This window comes from Lemur catta, chromosome 6 (genome assembly GCF_020740605.2).
Source record: "Lemur catta isolate mLemCat1 chromosome 6, mLemCat1.pri, whole genome shotgun sequence".
Classification (NCBI taxonomy): Eukaryota; Metazoa; Chordata; class Mammalia; order Primates; family Lemuridae; genus Lemur; species Lemur catta.
In genome coordinates this window covers 58949729-58975405 of record NC_059133.1, presented here as the reverse complement: position 1 = coordinate 58975405, position 25677 = coordinate 58949729, and the positions used below count along the sequence as shown (strand labels likewise).

General features: G+C 37.2%; 2 protein-coding genes and 1 pseudogene across 3 annotated transcripts in view; 2 read left to right on the top strand and 1 right to left on the bottom strand.

Annotated features, from left to right (window-relative positions):
- Nucleotides 1-1218: 1218 nt before the first annotated feature.
- On the bottom strand, nucleotides 1219-25650 carry CCNT1 (cyclin T1). Its single transcript, XM_045555055.1, has 9 exons — nucleotides 25039-25650; nucleotides 23245-23326; nucleotides 15550-15678; nucleotides 13022-13082; nucleotides 11271-11333; nucleotides 9799-9844; nucleotides 8452-8615; nucleotides 8215-8285; nucleotides 1219-7193 (listed from the first exon to the last, which is right to left on the bottom strand). The coding sequence occupies exons 1-9, from the start codon at nucleotides 25197-25199 to the stop codon at nucleotides 5790-5792; spliced, it is 2181 nt and encodes a 726-aa protein (XP_045411011.1). The 5' UTR covers nucleotides 25200-25650; the 3' UTR covers nucleotides 1219-5789.
- Nucleotides 21592-22334, top strand: LOC123640445 (annotated as a pseudogene).
- TEX49 (testis expressed 49) overlaps nucleotides 25539-25677 on the top strand; it is a 33908-nt gene continuing 33769 nt past the window's right edge. For both annotated transcript variants that reach the window (XR_006735979.1, XR_006735978.1), the window contains exon 1: nucleotides 25539-25677. The gene's annotated coding sequence lies outside the window, so the exon portion shown is untranslated.

The following is a 25677-nucleotide window of genomic DNA, read 5'->3' as shown; positions in this document are numbered from 1 at the left end:
ATAGCACTTAGAAAGGTGTATCTGATATTCAGTTTTAACTTATCACTGTGGTTTTTTGGTTATCTGCTGGTTTTGAGCAGTTATGTGAAGGGGTTGAGATTCCACAGTACAAAAACAGTAGCACAAGTAGGACAATGTGACAATCCATAAACTAAATCAATTTAGCAAAAAGGGCCCCAGAGCCAGAGATTATTATTAGTACAGCCTCTAAGAGAATCCACAGGAGTCTCAAAGGCTTCAAACATTGTACAGAATGTTGAGTGGTAGAGATCAAAACAATCTTATGGAGCTCTCAGTGTCCAGGAGACCTGGATATGTTGTAAACATTAGTCATTAAAAGGAAGCCTAGCTCTATATTGATTAGTTGAACAAACCCTGTAATTGGGGCTCCAGCTGTACTTAAACTTTAAATTCATTTATACCTTATCTATTCCCAAGGATAAAGCAGACCAGAATTCCTTCACTGTCATCAACTTCAATAATATTTCAGATTATATATATATTTTTTAGGAGATTTATATTATATACATACATTTTAGAAAATGGGAGAAAGAATGAAAAGAAGTCATGACTTTTTACAGAAGTATCACCCTGTTAAATTTATCTTTTTTCCTTTTAAAGCTTTCAAACTATAGCTACTGCTAACTTTGTGTTATAAATTTGGAGTACGTCAGCATAAAAGTTCTTTCCCTTTAAGTGTGTAATTTATAAGATTTACCTCACAGGTGTGGTTTTATTATGGCCCAGTACAAGGGTAAGTATTCCCTATCAAGTTTTTCTGGGCACCATCAAGAATGTTAATTTTTCCTTCAAAGCATATTTTCTTCCAAATATATTGCCATGTCTACAACACTTCAGGTTTTTCAAAGAACCAAGGATACAATTGTGAATTATGTTAATAGTGCTTTCTAGATAAGCAATACATGTTGCTATCATCTGTCAGAGCTATAATTTTTTTTTGTGCAAGTTACTCTTCCAGGTATTCATTCAGCAATAAAGAGTGAGAGTTTTTCCCTTTGACTACAACACAATTTATACTACCAGGTTCACTGTGATGACCAAATCTTTAGGTCTTTCCAGTGGACTCAATTTCCACAGGATCTTGCACAAGAACGAATATACTAATATCAAAATTGAAGCAAAATTATAATATCAATAAAATGACAGTCTAAGACTAAGGATAATATGAAGACTCAGTACACATAAACAACAATCAGATGAGTGTTTTATCATTAACGTTTATTGATGGGATGGATAAATACAGATTGAGAAACAAACTTGACAGCAAGATATCAAACTGATAGCCAGACTATAAAATGTATACAACATCCTTTTTAAAAATTTTTTGAATTTTTTACAAAGAGCCCTTACTTACATCCTATCATTCACATAACAGCAGAGATCCCAGGGGTAGCATCCAGAACTGAGGTGCCCCAAGGAGGACAGAGGCAATAGCAGAATATGCTGAGAAAGGACTCTTAAGAGCACTACAAAGATAACAGACAAAAATCTCACCACAAAATTGTACCTGAGTAACACAGATTGGTAAAGTGTTTTACTTTTTTTTTTTTCCTTTTTGCTCTTTGGTCTGATAAGAAAACGGACAGTTTTAGGTGTGTGAAGTAGGGTGGGAAAGGGTCAGTTTCAAATTCAGAAACCTAGGTTAACACTAAGTTAGGCTGCTGCATTCTTTTCTTTGGGTGCTTAAACTAGCCAGCACTTTCACATAATTACATTATGATCAACAACTAATCAGTTAGTTCCTCAGCTTCAACTGAAGAGTTCCTGATTACCTGATGGAGGACATACCTGCTCTGGCTTCAGTTAGCATGCTGTCAAGCATCACTCTCCATGCTTAACATGGCAACACAAAACCCAAGAGCCTTTGTCTTCATTCAACCATGAATACACACTCAGAAAGGAGAAGGATACTGCTTTTTAGTAAACATTCTTTTTCTTTACCTCCCTTTTCCAATACCAAATTCATATTAAAAACTTTAGCAACATTAAAAGGGAGAGCTCTTCCACATAAAAAATAATTTCCATTCCAGACCACTCTATCAGGTAGGATTAGAGTACCATGCTTGTTTCAAACTCGCATCCACAGAAGGGTAAAAAGACAAACTTGTTAAGTGTGGTACAACATGAAGATTTCCTAAACCATCAGGAGCAAACACTCAGTTAAGAGCTGGGTGTTAAGCAACAACTCAAGAAATTTGGGGAGGTATCAAAGACACCAAAGGCTTAGTGGAGGCTAATTAGCAAAGGACTATTTCTCACCATCTGATGGGTTGCATAGACTGCTTAAAATCTCCCAAATCCGAAAGAATAATATTGTATTCCCACTTCAAGATGTTCTAGACCTTCCCTTGTCCCAGCTTAAGTATCAAAATAACAACAAACAAAAAAATTATTTTAAATAATCAATTCCCCAAATAAGGGAAATTCAAATATGTTTAAAACCCAACCATACTGGGATACATAAGGCCCGTCTAATTGCCTTCTACCAGAAGCAAGGTATGAGAAGTATACCTTCCAATATGAAGAATTAGGTAGCAGAAGCTTAAGAAAACTGAGCAGTGATGTTACCATGATTTCTATATCCTAATCATTGCTGTTGTTTCCAACTGGAGACTTAAAATTTTTCTGTCAACACTGGTGAACCCAATAATACAGAACTATATTATATACACTATAATCATTTTTAAAAAAGAAGAAAAGAGAAGTTAAGGAAATACATTGATTCACGAATGAGAAGACTAGACTAACACCTAAGTATTTTCTAAACCCCAAAAGCGTAACTGATACTTCAGAAGACCAGTTTGGCTTTAGATTAACGTTTCACTAGGGTTCTAACAGCAACACAGGTATCTGATTTAAAAACTCTAAGAACAATCCACAGGTATTTGTTTTTGTCAACATGAGAGTCAAGCAAAGTTTCAGGAATGAGATTTACAGAACTTGAGGCTCCAGGCCTACTTACCACCTTCACTTATCCTTGACAGTCTACGCTAAAAGAAGAAACAAAAATCCGTATTTACTAGACTAACTTTGGATGTATAAATCCCATTTCTTACCCTTTGAAGGTGTGAAGATAGGAAAGACATACACAGCACAGAAACCACACAACCCAAACTCAATTAAAACGCAATAAGGTTTTAATTGAGCTTATGGAATTTGGACGATACACATGCTAGTTGACAGGTCCATCTGCTAACCCAAAGACAATACAGCAGCTTCACGAGGAACCTATAAGGAGGTTCATGACATATGCATAGATCTAAAAGCAGACATTGTAGGTATCTTTAGATGGTACCAGGAGGCATTAATATAAAAGATCTCTAAAGCAACCTATATCAGGAATGATCTACTAGTGCAAAGGTCAGACTACACAGCATAACGCAGCTCTTAAGTCTTTGTAAGCACTTTTGTCTAGTTCATTCCTAACAACACAGTAAGGAACTTAACTACAATACTGCCATGAAGAACTGCTGTTAAGTCAAATGGATATGCACCTTTGTGGTGAAGGAGTATGTGATTTAAATATATGTGACATTTGATAAGAATAATTAAAAGCTAGAAAAGACATTTTTCACAAAGCAGTGATCATCAATTCCACAAAGATACAGATACAAATTAAATGGCATATTCCCTTTGGAAAGGCCAGGAAGGGAAACAGATGCTACCAAACAGAATCTAAATTAATAGGAAGCCTAAATTTAGTAAACACAAACACACATCTACCAATTATCTGGCACAACAAAGAAAATATCAAGGGGAAAGAGGAAAATGTCATCTATATGTCATCTATAAAAGTGAAGAGACACACCAAGAAATATTAATGGTTTAGAGGTCAACAGAGAGCTCCTTGTTTTAGCCAGCAATGGTAGGCACTCTAGACAGGTCAAATACACAGAGATGCAGGACACCAACCCCTTCCTAAAAATTCCTTTCTATATTAGGCCAGTACATCATCAATTCCAACTGCCTTAGTTTTCTTCCCAAACTATTTCTGGCAAGCAGCAGCACTTGTACAAGTCCATTTCCCCAGGACTTCCAATGAAAAGAATTCAACTCCTCCCTAAAGACTATTTGGTGTGAAGGAAGCTGCATTAAAAACAAGATAACAAATTCAAATTGCACCATCTCTTCTAGAGCAAAAAAAAATGCCATGAAAACCAAAGAATATCCCATCAAATGATCTGTGGCTGCGTGGTTTTGAATTAGACAGCTTGGCTTAGAATTCTTTCCTCATCAAAAATGTTTACTCCTAATATATGGGATAATCAAGCCCCCATAACAAAAGAACTTCTGACTTATTTTTTAAAGGACTCAGAAATCTCAAGAACTTCTGTCTAGAATCCAAAGCCACCACATCTGAACACAATAGTATCTCTTTGCTAGGCTTGCTTGCTCTCATGGCATCAGTACTGTTAAATTCACCAGCTCCAATCTCTCAAGTAATATAGGTGGCAAAAACCTGAGGATACAGCTGTTTCCCTTCAGATACACAGATAAAAAAAGCAAGTCTTACATTCATAATATAATTTAAAACACAATGTACTAAAAATTCCAAATCACAATTTCATTGTTTTTAGTATCCCCTAGTTTCATGGCTTCTCCCAGAACTACTCTCACATATGGTCTGGGCTTTCATAGGCAGGATATACATAGCACATCCCCCTCCCCTTCACAGACCCTGAGATTGCTCTCATTTGAACACTTTCCCAAAGCCCAACTTGAAAAAAGACACACCCAATTCTGTAGGGCACAAGCTGGCCTTGCTCACCAATCCTCCTTCCTCAACCATACCCCGGTTTTGCATCAAAATGAAAAGAGGGGTAAAAAGGAAGTTTTCATAATGAAGTTAAGAATCAGGCCATAGGCAGCACTTGCCCAAACTAGAAATTAGGGGCTACTACTCAATTACAACATAAAGAAAGGGGAAAATGACAAGTCAAATACAAGCCTCTTCCTTCCTTTATGTTCTCAAGGTCAACCATGGTCTCTCTAGTAGACTGTTAGGAAGTGAAAACAGTAAGGGATAGGGAGGGAAAGATAAAACATGATTTTTACACACACACACTTAAAACACACATACCCACACTTACACTTAAAGGTCTCAACACTTCAAGTGGCCCGCGCCTACTTCAGAACTCTTGGCCAAAAAACCTACCCTCCCACCCACCCCGCACAAATTCCCACCCTCCAATCCCACCCACCAGGAGTCACTGCTATGTATCTCATACACACAGCAAAATCTCTATCCCCTCCCCAATTATATAAAAAAAACTAAACAGATAACTTACTTTCTTTAAATTACTTTTTAAAAGTCTCTTAAAAGATTTTGACGTTTAAATACTTCCTCTCTTCTGATATATTAAACACCAAAAGGATCCACAATTGTTTGATAAAACAAACCCTCCATATTTCAGTTCTGGCAAGAAGAGGGAAGATACCAGCTGCAATCAACCTAATTGGAAGGTGGAGAGGCCCAAGAATAGAGAAAGTGTTCTTAATCCTTCACAGCTTCAACACATTCCCACCTCTGTGATACCAGTAAAATTGTAATAAAATAGTTAAATGTATGAGACAGCAGATATAATAACCAAGGCCCTCCACCACCCTCCCACTTATCTCTCAGTATCAATTTATTCCCTAGTCCAAGAAGGGTGACATATTTCATAAGGGAAGTAATTTTCTTAACTCAGAATCAGTAGTCAAAAAAAAAAAAAAAAAAACCAACGTGTTTTTTAAAGAAGTTTTTTTTCTCCTCTTCTTTTTTTTTTTTACTTAGGAAGGGGTGGAAGTGGTGGAGGAGGTTCTGATGGTAAAGGTGGTGGCCGGGGTTTGTCTGTATTGCCAGATCTGGAGGAGATCCCACCAGCCCGTGGATTCAGATATTCACCATAAGAATGAACAAATTCAAACGCAGGGGGCTGAGTGGGCTGAACACCCTGGGCACTGAGCAGAGAGTGAAGCATATTCACAGTATCTTGATAGTCTATCGTCTGAGTTGTGTTATGACCATTGGCTCCACTGGGCCCTTTATCCAGTTTCATATGAGAAACTCGAGTTTTACAGCTGGGCTGTGAAAAGGGAAGGCCACTTGTATCTGAGCTATGCCCAGGTAACTGGGCCATTGTAGGAAGTGGAGGAAAGGAGAAACTTATGGAAGAGGATTTACTACTCTTGGCAATCTTGGCTGGATGATCAAACACTGCCCCTCCAGTCTCTTCAGGGGGCCCCCGTTTACGAGTAGAACTGGAAGAGGAGAAAGAACTAGATAAGCTATAGGTTTTGTGTGCTAAGGTGCTTGTCTGGCTACTATGTTTTGGATCACCTGGACGTTTATTCCCAGTACCAACTGGAAGCTGTGCGTGAGAGTGCTTGTGTGAGTGGTGATTATGATGATGATGATGATTAGATGGGTGAGTCTTGTGCTTTTCTTTGTGCTCTCGGCTCTTTGTAACACTGTCATCTACAGAATTGTGCTTGTCAGATGCAGTATGAACTTTAATGCGCATTTTTATCTCCTCTGGTTTTGAAGAGGCAGCTTTATCTCCACCTGCCACTGGGATTCTCATTTTGAGAGCTGTTTTGTCAGCCTTTTCCAGAAAAGGCCGTTCAGGGTTTTCAGAGCCCTCTATGGGTATTTTCAGAATGACTGAAGAATGGGTATCATGGTGAGACAGGAGATTCTGGGCAGCGTATGCATACTGTGACTTCACATTGGCCTCCATGTTCTCCAGTTGTCTCTTCTGGGCGGCCAACTCTTCTGCATGCTTTGCACGGTATTCTTTCAGTGACACTTTAGCTGATGGTACGCTCTTACCACTCTGCTTCTGGGAAATAAATGCATTTGAACCATCCTGTTGCAAGGAATGATCAACTCCTATAAGTGCTAAATTCTCACTAGTCCGATGACCCTGAGCAGGTTCTAGTTTAAAAGGAGGTTGAGAGGACAGCCAGCGCTCGCCCTGCAACATCTCCACACTGGTTAAGTTGTTAGATGACTCTTCAGAGACTGGAAGGGAAGGCACTGCACTTGTGGTAGAAGTTGACATGCTCATTAAACCTGCAATAGTTGTGTCTGAAGAGCTCTGGGAAATCATATTGAGGATTGTCTGCTCTGAAGTGTTTTCATCTGCTCCTCGGTCATCTGCTTTTGTTTTCCTGGCAGCCTGGTATGCCTAGAATGAAGCAAATAACATCCCTTCACTTGAGGTAATTTATTAAATAGAAGAACACTGAGTTGAATAGATTGTACTTGCAGCAACACTGGAAGTTCTGGATAGGCCACAAACAGGAGGCTATCCTAACATAAAACCCAATATAAATACTACCATCAGAAGAAGATTTTAAAACCTTCAATCAAGAGTCACAGCAACAACAACAACAACAACAAAAAAAGTCACAGCAATCTTTACAAATGTTACAAAGCAAGAACATAAAATAATTTGTGCTTATCTAAAAATCATTCATTAACATCTATGCCTTCTTATGATTGCTTATGATTGGAAGTTGTTAGTCCATGAACAAATTCTAGCAATTCTGGTGAGGTTTTATATGAAAGTAAAATATGAACTATGTGATCTCAAACCTACTTCTAACCCTAGGCTTCTAAGAGGCAAACTCATTTTCTACAACTCGTTCAACTCAGGAGAATAAAATTAAGTTCATCAGTCTCGACTTATGAGAAAATGAGGGAACAATTTTAAAAGAAATTTTCTATCTGATACTGGGGAAAAGAAGGAATGATTTCATTATTCGTAACTAATAATTTGAAAAATATTTGAAATACAACTATGGACTATAATCTACACAGAAACAAAATTCTAAAATACATTTTTAAAATCACAACACCAGCTCTAACCTTGTAATTTTCTATCTTGCCTCTACCAGAAGCCGATATTCTGACTCAGAGAAGCCATGTTTTTACCCTAACAGTCTCCGTGCAGAAAATACTCAACCAATGTTGCTAACCAAATGACATATCACAGGAGTTGCAAAATGCAAGGCAAATCCTGCTATCACCTATAGCCATTGACTTCTGGGCCAGTATCCAAGCTATGAAGTTGAAGCCATGATTATTACATAACTATAAAAAGGGAAATTCCAAACCTAGGGTACATTTTCAATTCTGGTATATTCACTGGTGCATCAAAAGAAGAAACTAGTTTTGTTCCACAAGTTGACAGCAGTGAGTCTTACCCTCCAATTTCGAATGCGTTTGAGCCTGTTGGGAGTTTTCTCCAGAATCTGTAGAAATTCATGTGTCAGTTCTACAAATAAAATAGAACATTCAAGAAAGACTCAGCGAGACAGAAGTAATAAAGCAAGAATAACCTCAACTAACTCACTATTTTCATCTGAATCAAGTCATGTTCAGCCAGATATGTGATAGATCAAAAGCAAGTGCTTTTCAAGGTCCCTTACTCTAAAACTTACCATCTAAAAGTTCCAAGGTCACTGTGGCGTCAACATACTCCCACCAGTGCTTCCCGTCAGTTGAGACTGGGATCTCCCAGTTGGACCACTTGCAAGCCAGATGAATGCAGACACAGGCCACCACAGGAGGTGTGTACTGCAGGCTAAATGTGGTCAAATGCAGGCTGACATCAAAGGGAAGGAAACAGAGAGTGTCATGAGCTCTCAATTCTCAACCCAAAGCTAAAACTCTCCATTATTAAAAAAAAAAAAAAAAAAAAGTTTAAAAAAACACAGGAGAGTGAGAAGGGCAAGAAATCTCCAGTGCTCTGATACAGCACTCTATTTTCCTATTAACCCACCTATTCAGGTAACAACATTTCTAAATTTCTTGACTGCACATCATTCAATCCACACACTGACCAGAGCCAAAAAAAAAAAAAAAAAGTTGGGGGGAAAAAGGCTAGGTATTCAAGTTTTTTAAAACATTGACTTCTGGACCAGTATCCAAGCTCTGAGTCAATGTTTATTACCTATTACACTGAGACTAAGCTCAGATCTTAAGCAAAATTATAAGCCTTTTGGTGTGTGCAATCCCTAAATCAAGTACTTAAGGAAATACTGTAGAAATTACCTTGTCTCTTAACCAATCATAGGTCTATTTAAAATAATGAACAATCTTTCTCTCAAGTATGAATATGCTTGATTGATGGTTTATTTCAAAAATTTCTCATAAGAGGTTATAAAAAGAAACTTCTTATCCCTGACAGTTATTAGGGGTATCTTTGGTTTCCATGAACAAACAATATCAGGGATTACAGTTGAGAGTTAGTTAGTCATTTGATAATACAGGTTATGTACTAATAATTTATTTTGTAAAAAAAGGAAGAAAGAAAAAGTATTGAAACTCTTTATACACATAAGTGGCCCATTTGTTTGGGAGTGGGGGAAGAAAAAGGAGTCTTAAAAATATAAGTATTGCAGAATCTTCCAAATTAAGTTTTCGGTCACTATCAATGAACGCTAAGTTTAACTTAATGTTCAGAACTGTGCTCTTGGATATTTTAAAGCAAAGTAACACATACAGAATTGAGTACCCTATCAAAGAATCAGTACTAAATACTTATATCACCATAGCAAATTAAAAAGCACCATGGAAATTTAAATGACAACATGAAAACTGTGCATAAAAATCAACAGTTACCAGAGAATTGTCTATAACACATTGTATCAAAGATCATTTCCATGCCTGGGATCCTTGGGTTCTAGTTTACTGAGTAGTTGTATTTACCATTCAAAAGGTAACAATTCCAACCCAAGTAAAATCCTTTCCCAAAATTAGAAGGGAAAAAAAATTAAAATATAAACCTGTTGGTTGCCATGAAGTAAGAAGTCTGTGCCAAATCCTTGCTTGCTAAAAACAAACAAACAAACAAACAAACAGTGGGGCAGGGGCAAGGGAAGGAAAAAAGTTGTTAGTTCCATTTATTCTCAACAAATATTTAGTAACCATTTAATATTTGCAAGGTACTATGAATAGAGTGGTAAATGAGGCATACATGATCCCTGACCACCTGATGTTTCTATTCTACCTAAGGATACAGATCAATGATTTTTAATTTTAATAATTATGCTGCTTCCAGACCTAGGGACTCAAGCATTATTCTGCACACCAGATATCTGAGATACTTGTAGCAAGTAATTTAGAGATTCTGATATAAGGATTCACCGAGAAACACTAAGCTAGATGAACTAAAATGATCTGAAAGCCAGAAACAAAATCCAGAAGACCTTAATATATTTGGGAAAAAGTGATTTTTGCTGATAAGTTTTTAATGGAATGGCCTATGATTTACTCCCCAAATCATCAAATAACAAATTATTTAATTTATTACAATGAAAAAACCACATTCCTTTTTAAAAAAAAAAATGCTCTGGGTAACAAAGCAAGGTTTTATCTTCCCTAGAATGTCATCTTTTCAATGTTAACAAATATCCATCTCTAACCTTATCCTTGCTCAACATTTTGTTTTTTTTTTTTTTTTTTTTTTTGAGACAGAGTCTCACTCTGTTGCCCGGGCTAGAGTGCCGTGGTGTCAGTCTAGCTCACAGCAACCTCAAACTCCTGAGCTCAAGGTCTCCTACTGCCTCAGCCTCCCGAGTAGCTGGGACTACAGGCATGCACCACCATGCCTGGCTAATTTTTTCTATATATATTTTTAGTTGTCCAGCTAATTTCTTTCTATTTTTTTTTTAGTAGAGACAGGGTCTCGCTCTTGCTCAGGCTGGTCTCGAACTCCTGAGCTCAAATGATCCACCCATCTCGGCCTCCCAGAGTGCTAGGATTACAGGCGTGAGCCACTGTGCACGGCCAACAGAAAACATTTTAATACTTTCATAAAGAACCTGGGAAAACTGCAAATTTTCACATGAAACACACATTAGTAAAATGTAAAATAAGACCAATTGTCAGTTTGGTCTACAAAACTATAAACATCACTTAAACGCACAATGGCGTCCAGACTTTTTAAAAATTTTTTGCTGGGACAGGGTCTCACTATGTTGCCCAGGCTGTGTCTCAAACTCCTGGACTCAAGTGATCCTCCTGCCTTGGCCTTCTGGGTAGCCTTTAATCAACCCTAGAATTAAAATAAGATCACCTACCACCCCAAGACAAACATCTTCAAGAGGTTAACTCTCACCATTTATTTTTATATAAACCAAGCAGGCCTTTCAGTTTAACTTTTGGCCAAAGCAGATGTGTTATGTATTTGTTCACAGAAAGCCACAGCCTCTAAATGGTAAAACAATTTAAGACATCTCAAGTTGGGATTCCTTACCTCGAACAAGTTGAGTGCACTTTACTACATGTGTATGTGGGTGATCAATTGTTAGTTCAAAGCCTTAAAAGAAAAAAGTAACTGGTTAAAAAGCTAGAGATACTCAAAAACATTTTATACTTATTTTATCTGAGTCATCACTAAAGGCCTCCCTCATTTCCCTTGCCCAAAATCGCTGTTCAAAGGCTAAGAGTCACACAAAGAATGCAGTACACTCTTCTCTAAGATGTATTATCTTCAAAGTTGCTTACACTTTGAGCTAGAGGGGACTGCTAAGATCTCAAGAGCACTGAAGAACACAAAACACATTTTTAGGGACAACAGAATATAACATAAGGTTGGAAAAGGAGTCACTCAAGTGATGACTGCCTTTTAAAGCCTAACTTTTTTTCTGAGACAGGGTCTTGCTCTGTTTCTGGGGGTAGAGTGCAATATGATCATCATAGCTCACTGCAACTTCAAACTCCTAGGCTCAAGGGATCCTCCTGCCTCAGCCTCCCGAGTAGCTAGGACTACAGGTGTGTGCCACCATGCCCAGCTAATTTTTCTATTTTTTGTAGAGACAGAGTCTCATTATGTTGTTTAGGCTGGTCTCAAACTCCTGGGCTCAAGTGATCCTCCCACCTCGGCTTCTCAAAGTACTAGTGTTACAGGCATGAGCCACTGTGCCCGCCCTAAAGTTTAACCTTGAAAAAACATTTTAAAACCTATTCTTCTTTTACCTCAGTTTTGTTCCTTTTCATCATCTCAGTTACAGCAGACACTGATCATTTTATTTTACCTCAAATGGTCTTTACTAGAATTATTTAAGGAGGATCAGTATGTCTACAAAAACTGTCTTTGAGTAAGTTGCCTTTTTTGAGAATATAACTAAAATTTTCCCCATATAAGAAATTCTATTGATAAATTTAAAAGGTGCAAATTATTCTGAAAGGATAACTGATTTGTGTGAATTAGATCTCACTGGTTTCCACATTAAAATATTAATAAAAATTTATTTCACCAGAAAAAATTCATTGTCCCCTAAAATATGATTATTTTGAAGATAATTTAAGAGTCAACTAGCAGAAATTAACTTCAGAGATAAACTTTCAATAACTCATCATGTGTACATTGTCCAAAAAATATATAGCTATACTAATAACTTTCAAACACAACTCATAAAATCCTATCCTACCTGGGAGAAAAAAATGGCAGTCCAAAAGAACAAGAAATTCTTTATTTTCATATTTTTTAAGCTTTTAAAGACAGCCATCTGATGAAAATAACAGATAATATAGGAACATCATCAGAGTTGCCCACGCAACCACTATAGTTTGAGTTCCTCCATTTCCACTTTGCTGTCCTAAACACCAGTGACTAATTTTAAAAACAAATGCTGTTATCTAACTACAATGACAAATAGGTCATAACAATCCATGAAAGGAAAAATGTTCTTTAGATAGTTTTTGTCATTATTTACGAAGTTAAAAAGTACCAAACCTTAAAAAGCAAATCATGAAACCTAAAATGAGGAAAAAAAACCCCACTAATTGCTGTTTCAAAGGTCAGCTGTACTGCTTACATTCTCCCTATGGTATAGGCCAGGGTTAAACTCTGAGCTCTATAACCTCTACAATCCGGAAACAGAGGGACAGACACTCTGCAAAAACATCCCAAGGGATTTTCTTCCTGTTTCCTATTTGGCAAATTTAAAATCAAATCATTATGTTAAATAACTTTTTTAGTGTTTTAAAGGAAAATAAACTTACCTAAAGTCTGCAAAATTATGCTTTCTAAAATCACCAGATCTTGAACTTGTTGCAAGTAAGCCTAAAAATGAGAAGACAGAAATTATTCTCTATAAACACACAATGTGTAAAGTGTAAACAATTCTAACAACCCCTCCTATAGAAACCAAAACAATAAAAGGCAGGGGTGAAAATAGGAGATAGAATAGGAATTAAAATACAATCCTGATCCCTCATCCTCATTCAGTACAGATTTTCCTTAAAAAAAAAAAAAAAAGTAAAATAGCACACTGAGAGATAACTTTATTCATATATGGCTACGGAAATAGTACCAGAGATCTAGTTCATTTTCAGACTGATTAACATTTTAAGTTTTAAAGCTCAGGTGATTTAGACATAAGACAATTTAAAATATATCTTTTTTCAACACCACCAAAATACATTCGCAGAATCTTCCAACAGTACTGTAGACATTTAACTGGTATCAAACATTTGACTCCTGTTAAACCTTCCCCTTTGTGGCAATGCTAGATTTCTAAAAATTAACAGAAGAGTTCAAAGGAAAAGGTAATAAACAAGAAAATTCTCTCAGATTTGTAACAACCAAAACTATAACACTAGCCACATCTGGTTACTAAGCACTTGAAATGTAGCTAATCTAAACTGAAATATGCTATAACTGTAAAATATACATCGGATTTTGAAGACAGTTAAAAAATAAAGAATGTAAAATACCTCACTAATAACTTAGTAACATCGATTACATGCTAAAGTGACAATAATTTAGATTTACTGCATTAAATAAAATGCATTATTAAAATTAATCTTTTTAAAAAATTAACTTTCCACTTAACTTTATGATTTGAATAAATTGATAAGGATTTAAAACTATGCTAGTTCTCCTTTCCACACAGTGGAGAGAGTATCTACTCCCCCAACGACCTTAAAACAACTGGAGACTTGGGAGAAATTATGTAAATATGTATTGGAGAAGGAAAAAAAACTGGGGATTATTATGTTTTTGTTTTGTTAACTCAATTCTATAATCACATTTACTAGTCTCAAACCTAAATAAAGTCCAGAACAATCACTCTTTTCAACAAGAGCTACTGGTGTGGCTCAAAGAGAAAAATGAAGGAAGTCAAGACATGGCTACATATAACATAATTAGGAAAGACTATTATTAAAAATAAAAACAATCTCCCTGGCAAACAAAACCTTTCTCCATTATGATCAGAAGAAAGCACACGATTCCATTTATCTATTTGATAAAGGATAACCCAGACATCCATTGTAAGAAACTTAAATAATCTAGTAACAAAAATCCGTAATTTTTCTCTAATTACTTACAAAAATCAGAATTCTCAACTCATCAATCCTCAATCACTGACTTCTACAACCAGAAGAGAGTTTCTTTTCTTTAAGAAAGTCAAGAAAGGATAGAAGAAAACAAAAAGCTATGTGTATATGCATAGGACAAAGGTCTGGAAAAATATCTATCAGACTATAACCAGCAGTATACTAGGAAAAAGGGAGATGAACTTTGACTTTAAATGTTTCTTAAGTTTTTGAATTCTTTTATAATAAGCATATATAATTTTTATAATTTCTTTAAAAGTTAAAAAAAAAAAAAAACTAGTGACAGGACTCACTTTCTTAAGGACCCATAACAAAAATGTATCTATAAGAATATCCTTCATGGCCGGGCGCGGTGGTTCACGCCTGTAATCCTAGCACTCTGGGAGGCCGAGGCGGATGGATTGCTCGGTTCAGAAGTTTGAGACCAGCCTCAGCAAGAGCGAGACCCCATCTCTACTAAAAAATAGAAAGAAATTATCTGGCCAACTAAAATATATATATACAGAAAAAAATTAGCCGGGCATGGTGGCGCATGCCTGTAGTCCCAGCTACTGGGGAGGCTGAGGCAGTAGGATCGCTGAAGCCCAGGAGTTTGAGGTTGCTGTGAGCTAGGCTGACGCCACGGCACTCACTCTAGCCTGGGCAACACAGTGAGACTCTGTCTCAAAAAAAAAAAAAAAAAAAAAGAACATTCTTCATAACATCCATAGCGGCAAAAAGATGGAAATTATCTATACTTCTTAATGGAGAATGGTTAAAAAATATATATACACACATGCACACAAGCATATGATGAAATACTATCTAGACTTTTTTTTAAAGTAGAAAATTAATAAAATGAGAAAATATTTGAGATATAGTAAGTGAAAAAAAAAACCAGATACAAAAAACATGCACACATAGCTATTTATAGAAAAGAAGCCAGAAGTACCAGCGGGGTTCACTGTGCTTTGGCTGTCTAAAATATATCTAGGTGATGTATTTTCTTCTTTGTTTTTCTGCATTTTCAAATTTTACTATAATGAATACAATTAACTTTTGCCATAAAATTTATGTGATTTTTTTGCTAAGGAAAAAACAAACACTAAAAGGTGCCTTTAACAGCCCCCATTCAAACTTCAGTAAATCAAAGTTACAATATTAAGTTATAATAAATATAAAGAAAAACAGATGTATAATTAATCTCCTACCTCACTCCTAGTATCAGGAAGTGACTCCTGTGGATGGAGGCAAGCATGTGCTACCTTGATGACATGTTCCAATTTTTTTGGCTGCTCTTCTACTTTAGCTGCTAGAAACAAGGCTGCTGGAGCCACAGACTGGATAGAGAGAAAACAGATCATGTTTATTATTTATTTATTTCTAGACCAAGGTGGATCTAAAGAGGAGCTAAGTATCAAACAAATCCAGTGTTTGTCTCAACTTCATGAACTCTTATTTATGCTTTTCCTGCTACTTATAATATCTTCCCCTCTCCTATCCATTGATCCATGTCCACTTCCAAACAACAATCCTTCCACAACCTCTCATTAAAAGCTATGTATGAGAGAAGGTACTAGATATAAATAGACAGTTTTCTATTTAAAATGAGATTCTTGGCTCATGCCTGCAATCCAGCGCTTTGGGAGGCCAAGGATCATTTGAAGCTAGGCATTCAAGACCAGCCTGAGCAATATAGCAAGATCCTGTTTCTAAGAAAAAAAAAAAACCAAAAAAAATTAGCTGGGCATGGTGGTGCACACCTGTTATCCTAGCTACTCGGGAGGCTGAAGTGGGAAGATCGCTTGAGCACAGCAGTTCACGGCTGCAGTGAACTATGATTGTGCTACTGCACTCTAGCAACAGAGGAAGACCCTCATCTCTAAAAAAAATAAAAATGAAATAAAATGAAATTCTTTGTTAAAGAATTTGTTTATATCAAATCACTCTATACATTTTTCTAAGGAGTAAATTGAAATGTCCAGAACAAGCAAATCCATAGAGATAGAAAGTAGGTTAGTGGTTGCTACAGACTGGGGGAAGTGGGAAATGGGAGTGGCTGCAAATGGGTGAGGAGCTTCTGGTGTGATGTAAATGTTCTGGAATTAGACAGTGGTGATGGTTGCACAATACTGTGAATATACTAAAAACCAGTGAATTGTACAATTTAAAACAATGAATTTTAATGTATATAAATTATATCTCAATTATTTATATGTATCAAATTTTTTAAAAAAGAATACAAAGCATAGTATTATATGTAAGAGATCATACATAGAAGGCATTTGGTGGCAGGGAGGTGGGGGGGAATTCAAGCCAATACAGGCAAACAACAAACTGAGACAACAAACTAAGACACTAAACAATATAAAAGATGAGAGCAATATGACATTAATGTAGCCTAGTAATCTGGGAAACTTCAGAAGTACACTTTTCTTGAATCTTAGGAATATTTCAATGAATTAAAGATGGCAATGGCAAGAGCTATAATTCACAAGTCAAAGAAATGCAATAAAAAATTTCACAGAATTTAAGTATCTATTTCACTTTACTGATTAGAATAGATATTCTAATATTAATTTGTATCCCTGCAGTTATACATAATACTTTTGTAGAGCAAGTTTTCCTCCACAAATTCAATTCATAGTAATTCTTTTCCTTCACATTTGTTTCAGTTGTATACAGAGCTTGCTACATATACATTTCTCAGTCTTTGGCATAAACAAAGCAGGGTCCAAGAAAATGCACATGAACAAAGGTATGGGATCTGGGCACGAAGCACATTTGGAACACTAAACTGAGTAGCTAAATGAAATACATAATGGGATGTGAGACACTAAAGATTTCAGAAAAACATAGAGTATAATAAATATTAAGGAAGAGTAATCTGGTGGCAGGTAGGACTAGAAGGAGGAAAGGATGGGATATATTTAAAAGTTAATTTAAAAAAAAGAAAAAATTTTTTCTTTTTTTGAGACAGAGTCTCACTCTGTTGCCCAGGCTAGAGTGAGTGCCGTGGCATCAGCCTAGCTCACAGCAACCTCAAATTCTGGGCTCAAGCGATCCTCCTGCCTCAGCCTCCCAAGTAGCTGGGACTACAGGTATGCACCACAATGCCCGGCTAATTTTTTCTATATATTTTTAGTTGTTCAGCTAATTTCTTTCTATTTTTAGTAGAAACGGAGTCTCGCTCCTGCTCAGGCTGGTCTCGAACTCCTGACATCGAGCGATCTTCCCGCCTTGGCCTCCCAGAGTGCTAGGATTACAGGCGTGAGCCACCATGCCCGGTCAAAAGAAAAAAGAAAAATTTTAATAATAATTCAGGCATTAGGAAACAAAATTTAGAGTAGGCACTAACATTAGAAATAATGGAAAAAAGAAACAGGCATCACTTTGGAAAACTATTAGGGTTGCACTAAATATATATGCATGTATTTGCATACAGACAAAAATTCTAATGGGGTATACTCAAAACATTAAACAGGATTATTTCTGAAAAGTGAGTTATAGTGAAATCTTCATTTTCTCCTTCAATCCTTTCTTACAACTTTTTTTCTTTTTTTTTTTTAAGAGACAGGGTCTTGCTTTGTCACCCAGGCTGGACTGTAGCCTTGAACTTCTGGGCTCAAGCAATCTTCCTGCCTCAGCCTCCAGAGTAGCTAAGACTTCATACAGGCAGTGCCACTACACTCGGCCTCAATTTTATGATAATGAAAAAATATATTTACAGGGAGAGAAAAAATATATTTACAGGGAGAGAAAAAACAGTAATATAAAAATTAACAAGATTTTGTAACTGGGCCCAGCGCGGTGGCTCAGGCTTATAATCCTAGCACTCTGGGAGGCTGAGGCAGGAGGATCACTTGAGCTCATGAGTTTGAGGCCAGCCTGAGCAAGAGCTAGACCCGTCTCTATTAAAAATATAAAAAATTAGCCGGGCGTGGTGGCTCATGCCTGTAGTCCCAGCTACTTGGGAGGCTGAGGCAGGAGGATCGCTTGAGCCCAGGAGTCTGAGGTTGCTGTGAGCTAGGCTGACACCACACACTCACTGTAGCCTGGACAACAAAGTAAGACTCTGTCTCAAAAAAAAAAAAAAATTTTGTAACTGACTGGACAATGCAGAAAAGGAAAAGGACAAAGACAACACCAAAGTTTTAAACCTATCTAACTCTGCCTTCCAGGAACTAAGAATATATTTGAAAGGAGCTAACTATAATATAGTATATAAACAATAGATAACAAGGCAACACAGTATCTCATTAAGCAAAAAACTGCAAGAGATAATTTTCAATTTAATTTTTATGCAATCAACCATATAAATACTCAATATTCCTTATGGAATCATTTGTCAAGTTTACATATCAAAGTGTTTCCCCATCAAAGGCCAAGTTTCTCTAGGAGGAATTCTTATACCAGTTAAGAGTATAACATTTTCTCCATTTTCAAAAAACAATAATGCTAGCTAATGTTTATTGTTTGCTATGGGCAAATTAATTCATTTAAAGCCTATCCACTACTCATTTGCCCAAAGCTACACAGCTAGGAAGCACTATAGCACAGTTCCAAATCTAGACAGGACTCCAGAGACTCTACTTTTAACTGCTGAGCTTGACCTCTTAAGAGTCAACTAATTAGAGTAAAATACACCAATCAAATATGTTAGGCACTAAATACAGAATCTGTATTTTGAAATATATAAACAAATACACCCCACCCAAGTAGTTCACCACTTTTATTTTCCCCCACTTAAAAACAGTTAAGATAGTACATGTAGAAATTCAATTAATGAGATTGAATTTCTTCTCAAAAAGAAAGTAAATGCAATTCCAGAACTTAAGTGTAAAGAAATAAAGCAGTTATTTAACCATGTCCACTAAAGAAATAAAATTTATTTTAATTAAAAGACAAGTACTCTACCTACCAGGGTGTTGGAAAAATACTATCTTGATCTGAGATGTGGTCACATATAAAAAATAATAATGCAAAAATTAATCAATTTGCATCATTTAGATTTTTATGCTTTACTGTATACCTCAATAAAAAAACACAAAATGAGAAAAATATTCACAACACCCGAGAACAGGTATAATATATAAAGAACTCATAAAAATAAGATAATCAGAATAATAAAAAGGGGAAAAGAGAACAGTCAATTTTTCACTCAATTCTTCAATTTCACGAGAAGAACCATGACCAAAAGGCAAGAAAACCTCAACTTCACTAATTGAAGCAATGTAAATTAAGAAAATAATCTAGGACCTCATTAATCTGGCTCACCAACATACAACTAGCACTTAACAAGTAGTTAATATTTCCTGAAGAACTAAAATATTTCTTGAAGTAATGAATATTTTTTGTTAGGGTGTAAAAAAAAGGACACTCTTCTATAGTCCTGGAAACAAAGCATACTGATAATCTTTCAGGAGGGCAAATCAACACAACAAAAATTTTACATATGCATACCCTTGCGTACAGCAATTCCACCTATAGGAATTTATATTAAAATTCTCACACAAGTGTACTACGTAAGTACAAGACTACCCTATGTAACATTATTTATAATATAATAAACTAAAAACAACCCAAATACCCACCTATAGGGAGCTAGTTAAATAAATTATGGTAACTACACAAATACTACGTGGCTATTTAAAATAACAAGAAGCCAATATAAAAAGATAATCCAATATGTACTGTTAAGTGATAAAGGCAAGTTGCACAACAGTAGTGTAGTAAGACATGATTTTTTTTAATAGAAATAAATGCTAGTGTACATACAGAAAAATGTCTGGGACACTACATGCCAAACAATTATCAATGGTTATCTCTGGGTGGGTTTACAGAGGAGCTTTTAATTTCCACATTATACATTTCTATACTGTTTTAATTTTTACCATGGGAATTTACTACCTTTTTTTTTTTTTTGGAGACAGAGTCTTACTCTGTTGCCCTGGGTAGAGTGCAGTGATGTCATCGTAGCTCATTGCAACCAACTCCTGGGCTCAAGTGATCCTTTTGCCTCAGCCTCCCAAGTAACTGGGACTACAGGCATGCACCACTATACCTGGCTAATTTTTTCTATTTTTTAGTAGAGACACAGGGTCTCACTCTTGCCCAGGCTGGTCTCGAACTTCTGAGCTCAAGCAATCCTCTCGCCTTGGCCTCCCAAAGTGCTAGGACTACAGGCGTGAGCCACCATGCCCGGCCCTATTGCCTTTGTAATAAGAAAAAAAATAACATGAAAAATGCATGAGGGATTGAATATATATAACACCAATGCCACAGCAATGTATTAAAGCCTCTCAAATTTGAATTTAGATTCATCTCATCTAAACTCTTAGAATATATTAAAAGGGCAATATTTTTGATCTGTTAATTCTACAATGTGTCTAAAATCAATCCTCTAAAGAGGATCAACAACTCCAAATTAATCACTGGAATTTGGAAAAGGCCATGACATCCAAAAAAATATCTTCATATTGGATAATTACCAGATCATTCATTCATTCACTCATTCAATAAGTTTACTGAAGGTGCTTCGGAAAATATACAGAAAAGTGAGTCTCTGACCTTGCCAAGCTTAATATGTAGGAAATAAGATGTAATTTAACAGATAAAAGTAGGGGGAAATATATATTAACCTATATATGCACAAAATGGAAAAGTTGATTTGAGATTTAGTTCACCCCAGATTTTAAATCTTTATTGTAATAAAAGGGAAGAATTATAAAAAATTTTCTTCTGTAATATTTTAATAAAAAAGAAAAAGAATTATAGAAAACCTACAGAATTGGCGCAATAGCAATGAACTTGCTCTTCAAATTTCACTCTTTATCCACTACCTTCTACACTGGTGTCATTAGATAGCCTCATTAAATGCTAACATACTAATCTCTCCCTGCAATCAGAAGTAGGGCATGACTGGAGGTGTGGGGACTAAGGGCAGAAGAAAGCCAAGCTAACTGGACAATCATGAAAAATTAGGAATACTTAATTCACAAGTCCAAAAAGCTTGTTATGCAATTATTCCCAATACTGATTCTGCAAATTTCTTACATTACAGGAGCTATGTCTACCTTCACAGATTCTTTTCCTACAGGATAAAAAAAAAAAAAAAAAAAAAAAGAGTTTAAAACCCATCACCCTAAAGGGTATGTCTTAAACAAGTTTCCTTAGTAGTAGAACCTTTTTTAGGAAAAAAGCCATGAAGAGCTCTTTTTCCTGGCACATTGGAGGCAATCAGCCGCTTCAAGATGAAACTGAATATCTCCTTCCCAGCGACTGGCTGCCAGAAACTCATTAAGTGGACGATGAACGCAAACTTCGTACTTTCTATGAGAAGCGTATGGCCACGGTGAAGTTGCTGCTGATGCTCTTGGGTGAAGAATGGAAGGGTTACGTGGTCTGGATCAGTAGTGGGAATGACAGGCAAGGTTTCCCCGTGAACCAGGGTGTCTTGACCCATGGCTGTGTTCACCTGCTACTGAGTAAAGGGCATTCCTGTTATAGACCAAGGAGAACTGGAAAAAGAAAGTGCAAATCTGTTCGGGGTTGTATCATGGATGCCAATCTGAGTGTTCTCAACTTGGTTATTGTAAAAAAAGGAGAGAAGGGTATCCCTGGACTGACTGATACTACAGTACCTCATCATCTAGGGCCCCAAAGAGCTAGCAGAATCCGCAAACTTTTCAATCTGTCTAAAGATGATGTTCACCAGTATGTTGTAAGGAAGCCCTTAAACAAAGAAAGTAAGAAACCTAGGACCAAAGCACCCAAGATTCAGCGACTTGTAACTCCACGCGTCCTGCAATATAAACGCCGGCATATTGCTCTGAAGAAACAGCATACTAAGAAAAATAAGGAAGAGGCTGCAGAATATGCTAAACTTTTGGCCAAGAGAATGAAAGAGGCCAAAGAAAAGCGCCAGGAACAGACTGCCAAGAGACGTAGGCTGTCCTCTCTGAGAGCATCTACTTCTGAGTCCAGCCAAAAATGAGATTTTTTGAGTTAATATCATCCCCCCAAAAAAACCCCATAATGAAATATTTTACTCACAAATCCATATGAAGCATTCTCCAAGTTTATCCCTATTACGTTGGGATTTTATTAAACAAATATAGTTTTTCCTAGAACTGGGATAACACTATACATTTACAATCATGTGAAATAAGACCATTTGAGGTAGCAAAACTGAAGCTACCACTATTTACAATTCTGTCCAGAAAAAAATCCCTTTATTACTATTTTTTTTCCTATTATTAAAAGTCACTTCCCCAGTCATTATTATATAATGTACCTTCTCCTCCAACCATTGATTGGAATTTTATCAAAGGCTTTTGGAAAATCTAAATAACTTACACTCCTTTCCTGTGACCATATTATTATTTACCACTTTGAAAGTTATACTTAAATTAAGCATGATTTCTCCTTTAATGCTACTCTACCAACCCAAAAATGTTAACTTTAAGTGTTCAATAATCTACTTCTTTTTTAGAGAATCCAATCCACCTACTCTAAGAGTGTCTAAATCTACCAGACAACTAGACACTTCACAGGAAAACTGGAAGACTGGAATCAGAACAGCAGCACGACACATAAGCAAACTGATCAACCCTAAATTCTAAAGTTCAAATCCCAGTGCAGTAGCAAAGACCAGCCATAAATGAAATACATAGTTAGAATCTATCACAAAAGGATTACACCATATGAAAAAATTAAACTTGGCCATGCACGGTGGCTCATGCCTGTAGTCCCAGCTACTTGAAAGGCTGAGGTCAGAGGATCTCTTGAGCCCAGGAGTTTGAGGTTGAAGTGAGCTGTGATCGCACCACTACACTACCACCTGGGAGACAGAGAAAGACCCTGTCTCTAAAAAACAATAAATAAACAAAAATAATAATACTTACATTTCGATGGAATTGTGTGAAGGACTGAATCATGTAGAATCGATGCATGTACACGATAGCAGTGTTGATAGTCAATTGTGAGCTGAAGTGTTCAAGTTAAGGTCCAAAAACAAGCGGGCAGGCAGTACAATTTCCAAAAACGTAACCTCTAACTCCTCCCAAAAGACCACCAAATGATCAAGCACGGTAGATGCTACTAAATGAAATCATATTTACCTCTGCCTCTCCAAAGAGGTCTGTTTTCTTTCACCAAATTATTAATCGCCAATTGACATTTAGCACAATGTCTTACACGTAACAGGTATTTAATATAAATTTACTGAATGAATAAACAAACTCTCAGGATATGTGGATCAAGATAAACTATAAAAAAAAGTGTAAGATCTTAAACATTTCTGTCACTTGCCTTCTGAAAATGCTGCAATGGTGATCTGTTAGCTCAGGATATCTCTTAAACATGATTTACAGGGCCCTTCCTGACCTGGCCTCTAGATACGTCTGCACTATCTCCCTCACCTTCTAAACTCCAGCAATTAACTTTTCAGTTCCACTTCTCTCTGGCAACCAAGAATTCTCACATGGTGATCCCTGGGACCACAAATACTTTGAAATGACCTGATATTCATTAAATGAAAACAAAAACTTTTAAATATCTTAATTCTAAAGACCTCAGCTGACAATATGGGGTCTAGAAATGATGCAGTCCCATGGTGGCAACAACCTTAATGACAACACACATACAAAAGGGAAAACGTTTTAAGGATACACTGAAACAGAATTCGAAACAAAAAAGTTTAACTCCGTACTGACTGGATGCTTAGGAAACAGACTGGATATCAACAGGAAACAAAATGACAATAAAAAGGACACTTACTTTGAGATGAACACAACCTTAAGATACAAACAGCAACACATTTAAATGGAAGCTGCACCCAAGAAAAAGTGTTTGTGCACAGAATGAAAAAACTTTAAAACCATATTAGTTTTCTCCACCACCAAATGAGTGTATTTTTTGACAAAAATATTTGGAGGGGAAATCACTAACTTAGCACATCTTTGAAATATGAAGAAAACGAATATACACCAGCACTCTAAGTAACGTAAGAACCCAGTATTTTGTAAAAGATTTAAAACATTCGATTCCGTGAGTCTACATCCCTAAAAACATAAACCGACATCTTTCCTTCCTCTTAAATTCTATAAAACTCTTAACAGCAGCTACTACTATTTGAACGTCTGAATGCCAAGCATTGTGGTAGGAACACAATCAAATCCAAGAGGTTATCATCCCATTTTTACAGATGAGAAGACCAAGAATTTGACAGCTAGCAAGTGGGAGGAATGGATTTGGAACCAAACCTGGGGCATTAATTCTAGGCCTTCAGGTACTGAATTTCTCGAAACTCTTCACACACTAAGTTTGAGAGAGAGCTGTCAACGGTGAAACCTCTACTAGACCCCTAAAGCACAGCGGAAAAGGAGAATCTTAAAGTCACCAGAGCAGGTCAGAACACACTGAAGAGGGACTGGGAAGAGCTAGTTAAAACACAAAGCTGGGAAGGATACGAATTCCCAGCAAGGCTGGTGGCACGGGTGAGCGAGCGGGAAATTAACTCCGCCTCGCTGCCATCGCGCGAAGAGTTTCAGCCCGCCCCACCGTGGGCTCTCCCACCTAGACATCCAGCTCCTGCTGCCCACCTTCTTCCCCGCTTTGGTCCCCACCAGAGCTGAAGGCCTGGACGCGGAGCATAGTGGGACCGACTCGAAGGCCAAAAGCCTAGGCCGCAAGGATACACGTTAAGACGTTGCCCCATGTCCTGGAGTAGATTGGCCGCCTGCTGGCGATAAGAAAGTTCTTTATCTGGGTCCAGGCCAAAACGACGGGATGGGCTATTTTCCAGCTGTTCTCGAGTAAAATACCACCGTTTGTTGTTGTTCTTCCTCTCTCCCTCCATAGTGCTTCAACCAGAAGGCAGCGACGGAGGCTGCAAGCACTTCCCAGCGTCACCTAAGCGGCGACACATCCGCTGTGCGGAGGCAACTGCGACGTGACGAACTTCCGCTAAGAGTCGACAGCCAGATTGTGACGCTTCCGTCGCGGAAGCGAAAGTCAATGGGCCTACTTCCGTAATGGACCTCGCGCCACCCTGTAACAGCTAGTATACCAGGAAGGACCTTGAGGGTAGGACGCAGGCGCGTCACGTGACACCTTGGGAGGCAGGGGGTGGGAGGAGACGTTTACGTTTAAAAACCACGTCCTTTCCCGCGAGAACTGGGCTGAGCGCGCCCTCCGCTAGGCAGTGAGTCTTCAGTTGTGGCGGGTTGTGGCGTGCTTCCTGCCCACGCGCCGTTTGGCTGCGTCTCGGAGAATGTCGTTTGTGGCGGAGTCGGCGATGAAAATGGGGCGGGTGAAGAGCTTGAAAGAGAAAACAG

Bases quoted from the DNA above. Each gene is read 5' to 3' on its own strand.
- CCNT1 (XM_045555055.1), bottom strand. From the start codon at position 25,199: ATGGAGGGAGAGAGGAAGAACAACAACAAACGGTGGTATTTTACTCGA. The intron at 15,679-23,244 runs GTAAGTATTATT...CTCTCTATCCAG, and splicing joins TCACACAATTCCATCGAAAT to TCTGTGGCTCCAGCAGCCTT. The intron at 11,334-13,021 runs GTAAGTTTATTT...TTTTCTTTTAAG, and splicing joins CATAATTTTGCAGACTTTAG to GCTTTGAACTAACAATTGAT.